The sequence below is a fragment of the Microcaecilia unicolor genome, chromosome 12, assembly GCF_901765095.1.
Source record: "Microcaecilia unicolor chromosome 12, aMicUni1.1, whole genome shotgun sequence".
In the NCBI taxonomy this organism is placed as follows: Eukaryota; Metazoa; Chordata; class Amphibia; order Gymnophiona; family Siphonopidae; genus Microcaecilia; species Microcaecilia unicolor.
The window spans coordinates 53,479,258-53,492,523 of NC_044042.1; the positions used below are offsets into that span (position 1 = coordinate 53,479,258).

General features: G+C 44.2%; 1 protein-coding gene across 2 annotated transcripts in view; it reads left to right on the plus strand.

Annotated features, from left to right (window-relative positions):
- Nucleotides 1-13,266, plus strand: part of LOC115482105 (neurotrimin-like) — a 546,428-nt gene that overhangs the window by 492,127 nt on the left and 41,035 nt on the right. For both annotated transcript variants that reach the window (XM_030221671.1, XM_030221672.1), the window contains exon 4: nucleotides 12,919-13,053. In XM_030221671.1, the coding sequence (XP_030077531.1) occupies nucleotides 12,919-13,053 (135 nt within the window). The remainder of the gene's footprint in view (nucleotides 1-12,918; nucleotides 13,054-13,266) is intronic.

A 13,266-nucleotide genomic window follows, 5' to 3' on the forward strand; every position in this document is an offset into this window, starting at 1 on the left:
GCCGGCGATGTATTTTGGTGGTGCCGCAAACAGCTGGCCAGACCCGTATTTTCGAAAAAGATGGCCGGCCATCTTTTGTTTCGATAATACGGTTCTGGCCAGCCAAATGCCTTGGATTTGGCCGGGGTTTGAGATGGGCGGCTTCATTTTTTAGCGATAATGGAAAGTTATGTCGGCCATCTCAAACCCCGGCCAAATCCAAGGCATTTGGCCATTGGAGGAGCCAGCATTTTTAGTGCACTGGCCCCCCTGACATGGCAGGACACCAACCGGGCTCCCTAGGGGTCACTGCGGTGGACTTCAGAAAAGCTCCCACATGCATAGCTCCCTTACTTTGGGAGCTGAGCCCCCCAACCCCCCCCCCCCCCAAAACCCACTACCCACAAATGTACTGCACCCACTAAAACTGCTCCAGGGACCTGCATACAGCCTCTAGGACTTATTGCTGCTGTATAACTTTGGCACACCAGTTCACACCTGAAGACTAATCGCTTTGGAAAAGTCCTTTATTTGAATAAGCACGTTTACTCACAGTTAACTGCAGATCAGAGGTTGTGCCCCACTGGCAAAGAGTCCCTTGGTACTAAGATTAGCAGTAGGTCAGAGCTGGCACAATGGTGTACAATGCCCTCTTTCAGCACCATTCAAGGTAAGAACTACGTTCTCTAATGTGGGTAACACAGGAAAGGGAACTAAAACTGGCTTACAAAAATGGCCACTACCGCATGGACTACAACAGGAAACAAAACAGGGCACACTCTAACCAAGTTAGCAGGGGGAAAAGCACCATGGGAGTAGAGCCCAGTACCCTACACCCACCACAATGCATTGCTAATGTGACTCTGCAGGGCACCTAACAGAAAAGGTGTCACACTCACCCCAGAGCCACATCACAAGCAGCAAAAGGCTGTCGGAGGACAGAACACTTTCTGCTGTCATGGAGGTGGGTACGGCATTTGAGGCTGGCATACAGGCTGAAAAAAAAGTGTTTAAAGTGGGGTTTTTTGGTGGGATGGGGTTAGTGACCACTGGGGGAGTATGGGGAGGTCATCTCCGCTTCCTTCCGGTGGTCATGTGGTCAGTTTGGGCACCTTTTTGAGGCTTGGTTGTGAAAATAAAAGGACCAAGTAAACCCGGCGAAATACTGCTTAACGCCGTATTTTTTTTTCCATTATCGGCGAAAGCCGGCTATCTGGTAGCCACGCCCATACCCAACCATGTCCCGCCTTCACTTCGCCGCCGACACGCCCCTTTGAACTTTCGCCGGTGAGGCGACGGGAAAGCTGTCAAAAAAAGCAGCTTTCGATTATACCGATTTCGCCGCTTTTCCGAGATCTCCGGCCATCTCCCGATTTGTGTCGGGAAATGGCCGGCAATCACTTTCGATTATCAGCTGACAATTCGCCTATATACATACCTGACACTATTTTATAACCTGTTTGCATGCTAAGTGTGAAAATGTGTTGCAGGAGAGAATTAGGAGGACAGTGTACTTGCTATATGATAATGTTATATAAGAAGGCACTGGCATTTATTCAACGATGATGTACATAAATGACTAAATTCTGCCTAAGTGCTATCTTTAAATTTGATGATGGCATAGTTTCAAATGTGTGGAACTTGGGTGGAGTATGTGCAGGGCATACAGTTGTTATGCCTGTAAATTATAGAATACTATAATATATGCATACGTTTCAGCAATTTAGGTGGGAGCTCATACACCAGTTTTAAGGCTTGTATAAGTGCTCAGGCCTAAAATATAGGTGTATATTTCACCTGTTATGCTAGTGTTCTGTTAAATAAAGTAGATGCCTGTTTTCCTAAATATATGTCCACTGTTATAGACTTACTCTCTACATGGATAAGAAACCTCTAACATATATGCACTATTAGTATGTAAATGATGGGGCATTACATGCAAATGAGGCTATATCAAGGGCGTAGTCAGACAACAGATTTTATTGGGCCTAGGCAAGGCGTGGGTGGGCACCAAGTGTTCTCTCGCCCCCTCCCCCCAAAAAACATCTCAGCTAGCAGGAAAACACTTCTTTCCACCTTGGCAGTCTGCAGCAGGTATGCACTGAAAACTGAGCATGCGCAGATGCCGGTATCATGGAGAGTAGCGTTTTCATTACCATCAGGGGGAAGACTTCAGCTGGCGGAGCTTGGGATCCCCACCAGCTACCGCTAAACATGTGATACTGTTGGGTGGGCCTGAACCCTAAGTGGGTGGAGCCCAGCCCACCCAGGCCCACCTGTAGCTACGCCACTGGGCTGTATACATGTGCATAAGTAATAGTATGCTGGCCTCCATCTTCTGTTTAGCGTGCTTACTGATGCCAAAAACTTGACACCTATCTCAGATGAAGTATTAACTTTTTAGCATACACATTGTTAAAAAGGCAGAAATACAAACATGGGGCCCATTTACAAAGCATTGGTAAGCCCAACGCAGGTTTACCGCACACAAGCACCATCAGTAGTTCCAGTCCCAGCATCTGCCATTTCCCACACATGGGAAAATAGGGCTGTATATTTTAATGCGACGCTAACCTGGTGGTAATTGGGCAGTGCCACACACTACCCAGTTACTGCTGGGTTAGCTCGGGAGCCCTTACCGCCATCTCAATGAGTGGCAGAAAGTGTTCTCCCTCACATGGCCACACTGTAAGAGCAATCTTACTGCATGGCCATGACTATTTTAAGCCTTTTTTTACCTGCTGCAGTAAAAAGGGCCTTAGTGCATGGCAAAAACGGCCCCCACCGATAGAGCAGGGCACTTTTTACCACAGCTTGGTAAAAGGACCCCATAATAACTCCACAACATCATAGAGAATGGAATAATTCTGATGATCATTGCTGTTATGGATGTAAGTAGTCTGACCAGACTATTACAGATATTCAAAGACTTGAGCCAAAACAGCAATCTGGGCATTGGTGACTTCCTCAAGGTGAACAATTCATTTTGTTTGATCGCAGAACTCACTTTAGAGAGCTTGGAGGCCATTCCAGATTGTGCTATCCTGCTAGTCCATCTACAAGCGGTACTGGCTTCTACTTGGTTGTTTTCAAAGGGACCCCAATCATAGGGGTTCCCCCATTTTTAAATATTGCCTGCACAGTTCACCTCCAAGGCAAAGCCTTTCTGTGGTTATAATCAAAGCAGTTTACATATTATATACAGGTGGCGTTAAGGCCTCCCGCACTAACCTTGCGGTAACTGGGCAGCGTGTGGCGATGCCTGATTACCACTGGGTTATCACCATGAAAGCCATTTTTCTTTTTCCCCAGGAAATGGTGCACGCTCAGGGTGGGACTACCACCGGCGGCCACGTGGGGATGGCAGTAGTCCCGGAAGAGCAAGTGTTAAGCCTGTGTTGGGCTTACCATCGCTTTGTAAAAGGGCCCCAATGACTGGGAAGTTTTACATTTTTGAACGAAGCAATTCCAGATTTTTACTGGCTTGTGGAGGAGAGTGCTTTTTCTTATTTTGTATCTCTACCTAGGAGATATGCTCTGAGAAGCAGATTTTGGGCTATGAGTTTCAATCCAGAGTATTTAGCTGGTAATAGTATTTAATCTAAGCACTGACTCATGAACACTGAGGGGATAAAGAGAGGTTTGTGAGCATATTTTACAGGGCCTACTCAATACCCATAAGGAAAACACAGAGGGCCCTATATTCAGCCAGCGATGATCAGTATTTTGCTGACTCTGTAGGCATTAAACCTGGAAATTCAGTGCTAGGCAATGTCTGGGCACCGGTACTGAATGTCCAGGTTTGTGGAGCCGATAAAGTGTTGAAGTGTGATATTCAACACTTTATCGGCTATGGGTTACCACTTAAAGATAAGCCTGACTTTTATGTGGTTAACTTGGTTGGTTAAGTTCTGAATATCAGCACTTAACCATCGAAGTGCTGACTCTACCCCCAGAATGCTCCCAAAATAACCGGTTTTGAGTTTGGCGCAAACTGATTATTTATAGTGGTGCATGAATTCTAAAAGTCCTTAATTTATGAACCTACTTTCAGAAAGTGTGTATCAATATTTACACCAGTTACCAAGCTGGTACCTGTGCAAGTGCCTGCATATGTACACACTCTTTTGTGCCTAGCCTAGTATTTTATAAAGTCAACATACCCAGCAATGGCATCTGTGCTGTGAAAACATCATAACGAAAACTACAAGAGTGGAAAGAAACTGATATCCCACGAGGAGTCACTCAGCGAGAACGGGGAGTGAGAACGGAGTCAGGCTCTTGAAAACAGACCAGAGATGCTGGATGAGAATAGCAAACTTTAATGGATAATGACTGAACAAGGTACCCTGTTTCGGCACACAAGGTGTCTTCTACAGGAGTTTGGATTTATGCGTCAAAAGATAGAATCCTCAAGGTACGAACTGTGAAAAGAAGCACCGTACACAAGCAGCAGAATTCACCACGACCTCAAAGGTCTTTCTGAAGACCACTCCTTTTCATGGTTCAAACATTGAGTATTCTGTATTTTGACGCATATATCCAGACTCCTGAAGAAGGCACCTTGTGTGCCGAAACAGGGTACCTTGTTGAGTCATTATCCATTAATGTTTACTATCCTCATCCAGCCTCTCTGGTGTGTTTTGAAGAGCCTGACTCCGTTCCCACTCCCTGTTCTCGCTATGGAAACATCAAAAACATAGGTTTATTTTGTACTCTCAAATAGTCCCTAAGTAGCTAGAAAATAAACATGCAAGAATAGAATCCTTATATACAATACTACCCCACCCTTCCAAGTGGACAGTACTTCTCATTTCATTACCTCTCACTAAAGGTTCCTGTTCTCATCTGTAAAATTCCTTCTTCAAACCAAAGGAATTAAAAAATACTCTAGTCGAGTCCTTAGCAGTAGCGTAGCCATGGGTGGGCCTGGGTGGGCCTAGGCTCATCCAATTTGGACTCAGGCCTACTCAAAATTTCATCTCTCTCTTAATGTGGCTGGTGGGCTTCCACGAGCCCCATCAGATAAAGACCTCTTTCCCACCAAATGAGCTTACTTCTTCAGCGGCCATCAGCACTGTCCCTGAGCTGCTGCTGATGCCTGCTGCAGCCCCTCTGTTGTGCGTATGCTCAGTTTTGACACATGTGCAAAATTGAGCGTACGCACAGGCCAGCATCTGGCAGCGGCAGTTTGGAGACTGTGTTGGCGGCCGTCCAAGAAGTAGGCTTGTTTGGCAGGAAGGAGATCTTAAGCTGGTGGGGCTTGGGGATCCCCGTCAGCACAGGTATTTCATTTACTTATTTGGGGGGGGGGGGGAGGTGCCGGGAGGGGAATTTAGTTTTTGGATTACTTTGGGGGGGAGGGGGAGCAGACACAATATTTTTGGCCTACCACTTTGGTCTCAGGCCTGCCATAAATTGGCTGTTTGGATATGCTACTGGGCCTTAGGGGATCTGCCTAATAGCATGTAAATGCCAAAACAGCTCTGTGCTTTGCCCCTGCAGACTGAAGAACAAGAGAGGGAGCCTAATGTACTGGGACATATATAAAATGCATGCACAGATTTACACTTCCTTTGGAGCAGGCTTAAATTTGTTAGAGGGCTTTTGTACCCTCCTGGGAGTCATTTAGGAGCTTTTTTTCTAAGATTGCTTTGCACTTTAGGTTTGCAGATTTTTTTTTTGTATTTCACATAGATGCCTTGTTATGAAATGTCACTCCCTTCCCCTTGTGCATGCATGCACGCACACTGACGCATACACACACAGATAAAGAAAATTGCTGTCATCTAGGACTGTGATCAACCAAAAACTGCTCTTAAAGACACTCCTCACATTAACAAATCATGATGGCAGCACTCAGTTCTTCAGCCTTTTTCTAAGCACTGTCTTAGCTTTGCTGCCATGACAATGGTGAAGAGATCTTGAGAAAAAAAAATACAAATTTGAACAGTGGGTTAAGAAATATAAATGTAAAAGAGAACCTGAGTGAGGGAGCATTGGGAGGGGGTGGAGGATGCAAGAGATGCACTATCATGTGTTTCTCCTCTGCTTTCATTTGTCATGGTAAACAGTGGTCAACAAAGAACAGATCTTGGTACTTGAGCTCCTTTCCCTCCTGTGTACCAGTTATCTTTCCTTCTCATATCTGAATGCTTGAATCCATTCCAACACAGTTGGCAGATGTCTGCCTGGGTTGTCTGCAACATTGACAGACGAGTTTTCATCAGGCAGGCGTTACAATGCAAGTTCCCATTCAGTCACTTGTAGATCCTAATCTTCCTAATGTACCTGCTGAGACTTATCTCTGCAATGCCACAGGGGAGCCATAGTGTTGTTATTTATTGCATCTCCATTTCATACTTATTTCTGTTGCCATTTCTTTCAGTATTTCCATGGATGGACAGGTAGAGAGCAGAGGAATCTAGACAGCAGCTGTAGATCCAAGGTGTTAAGGGATGCCCAGAGCATACACTCAAAGTCATTGATTCCCTTGGATTATTTGCTTCAATTGCTTATATAAACGTGCATTTATGGTTGAGTTCCCATTAGGGAAGAAGATGAGAGTCCTGAGTGGAGGATCAAAGATTGATGGCATCAGAAAGGAAAGATGGCAGGAGGATACGGGCAGATAGGAAAGGAAAAGTAAGGGAGAGGGTTAGAACTAAAGAGGCAGAAAGAGATATGCCAGAATAAAGAAGAGGGAGAGAGAATAGAGAACAGGAGGATTGTGATAGTATTAAAGTAACAAAAAAACAGAAAGAAAAGAAACAGATGGTGAGGGACAGAAGCAGTTTGTAGATGGAGAGTAGATGGCAAAGGAGGGAGAAGGAAGGAGCTTTATTTTCTTCTTATTTACTTAAATTCTTTGCTAATTGCTCCTGTTCTGCATAATTTCTCTACTTGGCAATGCAAGCCATCATTTACATTCAGAAGATGCAACACTTCCAGTGGCAGCTGCTAACTGCACTCAGCTTTCAAACACCTCGCTTCTCCTATTCTGCCCCCCTGGTATGCGTTGAGACCCCAGCTATCCCACTACTGAACTTTCCTGTACAAATACAAGCCATCAAAATAGAAAATGTAGAAGACATATGTACATTAAATGGCAATCTAAATATCTACAAATGGCTAAATACAATATTGTGTCCCTTGCCAGAATACCAAGAAAGTTTTGAGGTAAATTTAAGCAGGCAACAATAGTTCAGAATTGTAAAATGAAACTGAGTGGATCTAACATTAAAACAAGGAACGTAACATCACTCTTACTAAGAAAATTTATTGATTTCATTATAATATTATTTTATATATAGGTGTATATAAGAAGAACATTTGTGAAAGTACAGCTAATATTTATTTAACTAAACATGGGAAGAGAGTTGAGGAGGGAAGGGGAGAGTGTCGCTCCTGGAGAGTGCCGCCTGAGGCCCCCTACTCAGTTGGCCTAATGGTAGGACCACCACTGCAGCGATATATCAAAATATTTTAATTAATTCATTGTGTACTTTTCTCACTTAGTGCCCCTTTTACCAAGCTGCGGAAAAGGGGCTGGTGTTGGCATTGGCGCGTGTTTTGCATGCGCGCTGAGGCCCCTTTTTACTGCAGCTGGTAAAAGGGAAGCCTCACCTTCCTGCAGGAAATGGATGTGCGGCAAGTAAAGCACTTGCTGCGCGGCCATTTCAGGGTGGATCCCTTACTGCCACCCACTGAGGTGGCGGTAAGGGCTCCCATGTTAACCTGGCGGTAACTGGGCAACGTGCGGCACTGCCCAATTACCACCGGGTACACTCCAGCGCTACAAAAATAAATAAATGTTTGTAGCACCGGAAATGATGGTGCTTAAGGAGTGGGAAGTAGTGCCTAGTTGCTGCGATAGCCCAGCGGTACTTCCTGTATAGCAAGCGGTAAGCCCGCGTTGGGCTTACTGCTGCTTAGTAAAAGGAGCCCTAAGATAGTATTCTGTAAAGGTTACTCTGTGCAGAGCGCCGTTTGCAGAACACTAGCATCTTTGGGTGCAGCCCGCTAAAATCTGATGTCAATGCTGGCACACAACTAATATACACCGCCTTGAGTAAATTCCTTCAAAAAGGTGGTAAATAAATCCTGGCAGTTGGGTGCTTATTCAGCTTATTTTCGAAAGAGAAGGCTGGCCATCTTCCAACACAAATTGGGAGATGGCCGGTCATCTCTCAAGTCCGGCGAAATCGGCATAATCGAAAGCCCATTTTGGCCGGCCTCAACTGCATTCCTTCACAGAGCCGGCCAAACTTCAAGGGGGCATGTCGGCAGGGTACAGAAGGCGGGACAGGGGCATGCTTAAGAGATGGCCGGCTTCGCCCAATAATGGAAAAAAGAAAGCCGGCTCTGACGAGCATTTGGCCGACTTTACTTGGTCCCTTTTTTTTCACAACCAAGCCTTGAAAAGGTGCCCCAACTGACCACCGGAGGGAATCGGGGATGACCTCCCCTTACTCCCCCAGTGGTCACCAGCTCCCTCCCACCCAAAAAATAAAAATAAAAAACATTTTTTTGCCAGCCTCAAATGTCATATCCAGCTCCATGACAGCAGTATGCAGGTCCCTGGAGCACTTTTAGTGGGTGCAGTGCACTTCAGCCAGGCGGACCTAGGTCCATCCCCCCTACCTGTTACACTTGTGGTGGTAAGTGTTGAGCCCCCCCAAACCCTGCCAAAACCCACTGTGCCCACATCTAGGTGCCCCCCTTCACCCATAAGGGCTATGGCAATGGTGTAGAGTTGTGGGGAGTGGGTTTTGGGGGGATTTGGGGGACTCAGCACCCAAGGTAAGGGAGCTATGCACCTGGGAGCTATTTTTATTAAATATTTTTTTATTTTTAGAAGTGCCCCCTAGGGTGCCCAGTTGGTGTCCTGGCATGTCAGGGGGACCAGTGCACTACAAATGCTGGCTCCTCCCATGACCAAATGCCTTGGATTTGGCCGGGTTTGAGATGGCCGGCCTCAGTTTCCATTATCGGTGAAAACCGAGGCCGGCCATCTCTGACATTTGGCTGGCCCCAACCGTATAATCGAAATGAAAGATGGCCAGCCATCTTTTTCGATAATACAGTTCGGGACCGCCTTTTGCAGCACCGGCCATATAGATGGCCGCCCTTGTAGATGGCCGGCGCCGTTCGATTATGCCCCTCTATATGACCCTATTCTATAATATTGCGCCTAATTTCTGGGAACGCCCCTGAACCACCCATGCTCTTCCCATGGCCACGCCCCCTTTGGAGTTGAATGCTATAAAATTTAGGAGCACATTTTTTGAATAGGGTGTACGGTAGATCCACACGTAAACCCAAATGAGTCCCAAATAACACCAATTATTGATTATTAATGACTCATTAACTAATTAATTTGGGAGCCCAACTTTGGGTTACCGCATGAGACCTTACCGCTAGGTCAATGGCTTGCGCTAAGGTCACAGACCCAAAATGGATACATGGCAATTTTCATTTTGCCACACTTCCATTTTTGGCAAAAATTTTAAAAAAGGCATATTTTGTAGGTGCTCTGAAAAATAATTCTGCATGCACCCAAAACACGCGTCTACACTACCGCAGGGCATTTTTCAGCACACCTTAATAAAAGGACCCCTTAGTGTTTTTAGGCAACATTAACATACTAGACAATAAGTTAGCCCAACTAGACATATCATAAAACACTTATTCACCTATCTGCGATTCCTCAACTGAAATGTGCAAGTTATTTTGATTTTTAGCCCTAAATGTATGCAAAGATATTTCATGAATATTTGTGAATGTGCTGCATGCTAGACAATCTGAGAATTCTTGCATACCAGATCAGGGAGCTATTAGCCCAATATACCATAGAATTCCCTTACTTTTGATAGAGGCAAAAAATTAAGTTTTGGGCTTAACGCACTATAATGCAAGATTTTAATGCAGAACAAGCCCAGAACTAACACTGCATCAAGAAAGGGCATCCCCACTATTTTTTATTGCAGATTAAGAAACAATATCTGCTCTCATTAAGGGGCCCTTTTATTAAAGGGTTGGTGCATGGCAATAGACTTGCCCTGCGTCAATCCGAAACTACCACAGGAGCCTGGCAGTACTTCCCACCTGCAGCATGCACCATTTCCAGTGCTACAAAAATAGGGTTAATGCAGGAGCCCTTACCGGTGACAATAAGTGTTCCCCCTCCCCCCACGAAATGGCTGTGCGGTAAGTGGCTCACATACTGCATGGCCATTTCTTTTTTTAAAAAGAGACAGCCTTTTACCCACTGTGGTAAAATGGGGCCTCAGCGAGTATGAAAAACATGCGCTGATACTTTTACCATAGCTTAGTAAAAGGACCCCTAAATGAGGAAAGACCTGCCAGACTCTAATGAAGAGACAGTAAGTGGTCCTGTGTTAACTCTGCATTAGCCAGTGTAACATGCTACCTGGCTAATGCTTCCATATCCCCGTCAGAAAAATTCAGTAACACATAGTTTAACAAGCAGAAACAGGCAAACCACCATAAAATCCCTTAATGCAGTTGAGTGGTAGGCCTGTTTTAGCACCTTAATCACGCATTAACCCCATAATTATATTTAAAAAATACCAAAAGAGAAATTGCACATGCTGTAGAGATGCATGTATTGAACGCGCGCAGGTCCATTTTTCAGCGTGCCTGCAAAAAAAGGCCTTTTTCTTCTTTTGGCAGAAAATGGACGAGTGTCAAAATAAAAATTGGCTTGCGTCCATTTTGGGCCTGAGACCTTACTGCCACCAATTGATCTAGCAGTAAGGTTTCACACACTAACCGGTCAGTAATGGTCTATGTGCTTACAATGCTAATTACCGCCCAGTTAGCGCCGCACACCAGAAAATTTCCAGCGCACTTAGTGGACGCACAAAAAAACTGAAATTACCGCCCAGGCCACGCAGTAGTTCAAAATAGACACACGTAGGACACGCATATGTGCCTATGCGACTTAGTAAAATGGACCCATAGTGTCGACTGCAGGTGAAAAGTACCGAGGACTCTGCAGCAATGTAATGAAAACACAAACATCATCTCCTGAAGTGGCATTTATTCAAAAGTTGTAGTCAGACCCTCCTTCAATAGAAATCAGCACGGTGGTGTACATTGTCCATCATAAACCAGGCCTCAACAACACTCATTCCATGATCCATAGATATATCTTCAGTAACAGAACTTGGTAGGACCCATGGATATAGTTTTAAGAAACTCCAATTCATTCAGTACACTCTCTAGATATAGCATTCCTTCTAGGATTTGTGAACACAATCTTTGGCAGCAATACTGTGACCAAGGCTTAAGTCTGTAGACTAGCAGACACACTGCACTAGGCACTGTCCTTCTATGTTTAAATTGTACAGCGCTGCGTAACCCTAGTAGCGCTTTAGAAATGTTAGTAGTATTAGTAGTAGTAGGGGAAGCAAAGGTCTCCAGCACTAAGGGGCCCTTTGACAAAGGCACACTGAAAAATGGCCTGCGGTAGTGTAGACACGTGTTTTGGGCGCAAGCAGAATCATTTTTCAGCGCATCTGTAAAAAATGCTTAACGTTTTTTTTCCAAAAATGGCTCTGCGGCAAAATGAAAATTGCCGCGCGTCCATTTTGGGTCTGAGACCTTACTGCCAGCCATTGACCTAGTGGTAAAGACTCATGCTTTAACCGGGCAGTAATGACCTACACGCATCAAATGCCACTTGATGTGCACCCAATACGTGCATCCAAAAGTAAAAATTATTTATCGGACGTGCGCCAAAAATGTAATTACCTCAACAGCCACTTGGTAGCCGGGTGGTAACTCCATTTTGGCTCACATTGGGTGCATGTAGGTGCTTACATGGCTTAGTAAAAGGGTCCCTAAGACAGCTCCCACCCCCAGTCATGATCTGTAATCACTTTTTCTAGCTGTACCACTTAGCCTTAACTCAGAAATTCTGTCTAACAATGACAACCAGCCCTAATCTGTAAATTTTCTCTGCATCACTGATAGCCAGAGGGTGATATTAGTGCTAACACTCATTAGAAGACCGATGGGCATGGTGTCTAGCAATGGTGTTCAATCCAATAGGAAATGTTCCGCATTAATTTGCTTTCTATTTCAGCAACACTGTTGATTTAAAAATTACACTGTTATTATTAATTTCAGATGGTGTAGGGCAAGTCTAATTAAAATATAACACCAATTGCCACACATATGTTGCAAGGACTTTCATTTAAAATTAATAGGAATATTAAGTGTGACACTAGGCTTGGAGAAGATCTACGCTGTAATTATAGAAGTTTTGCTGGAAATGATCTGATAAAGCCAGCATAGATATTTATGATGTCCCCAAGTTCTGGGGTCTGTTAGAAAGGTTTACTTCAAGGTCAAATAGGATAACTTAGAAAACATATGGCGTACTGAAGTGGTAACATGATTGTTATTAATATACTATTGTGCAGTTCTAACAGTCATGTTGGTTCTGGAGATAACTCTGCGTTCTTTGCAAGTTTTTACATCTTTTATTAGAGCAACGCAAACATTATCCATAGATAATGTAATATATAGCCTTTTGAGATTCCAAAGAGGCCAGTCTGGAGAGGAAACTTATGGGATATGAACAACTAGTATGGCATTGTCACATCTGGATAATTCTTATGCTGGTCTTACTCCATTGTATTGACCCCATGGCCAATCAGATTTCAGAAAATCTGCAGAGGATATCTATGAAATACTTTGGAAACCCAGTACATGCAAAGTATCTCATACATATTCATTACGGATATCTTGAAAACTTGTCAGGATATTGAAATACAAAGAACAGTCAGTGAATAATTAGTAAAATGGAAGGTAATAGCCTAAAATGAATCTGGATTATGATGTGTTGATGTGCTTCTATGTGTACACTTAAGTGATATCCTGGTACTCTTTTTTTCTGATTTTGTGCAGCTGAAGGGTATATGAGTGAAGACGAATACCTGGAGATTGCAGGTATTACCCGTGAGCAGTCTGGTCAGTATGAGTGCAGTGCCTCCAATGAGGTAGCAGCACCAGATGTCCGAAGAGTGAAGGTTACTGTGAATTGTAAGTGCCCTTTAGGCTGTTTTTGATGGCTCAGGGGGAATGGAGAGAGTGGAAGAAAGTCCTTGCATATATATTCAACTAAATTAATTCATAAATATACATATTTGTGTGATTTTTATGGCTTTTTATGATTATCAGTTACAACAGGCTTTCTAGCACTAGGCAAATATAGCTGTAGATAGCTCATGATGTTTTGGAAACAAGATACAACAT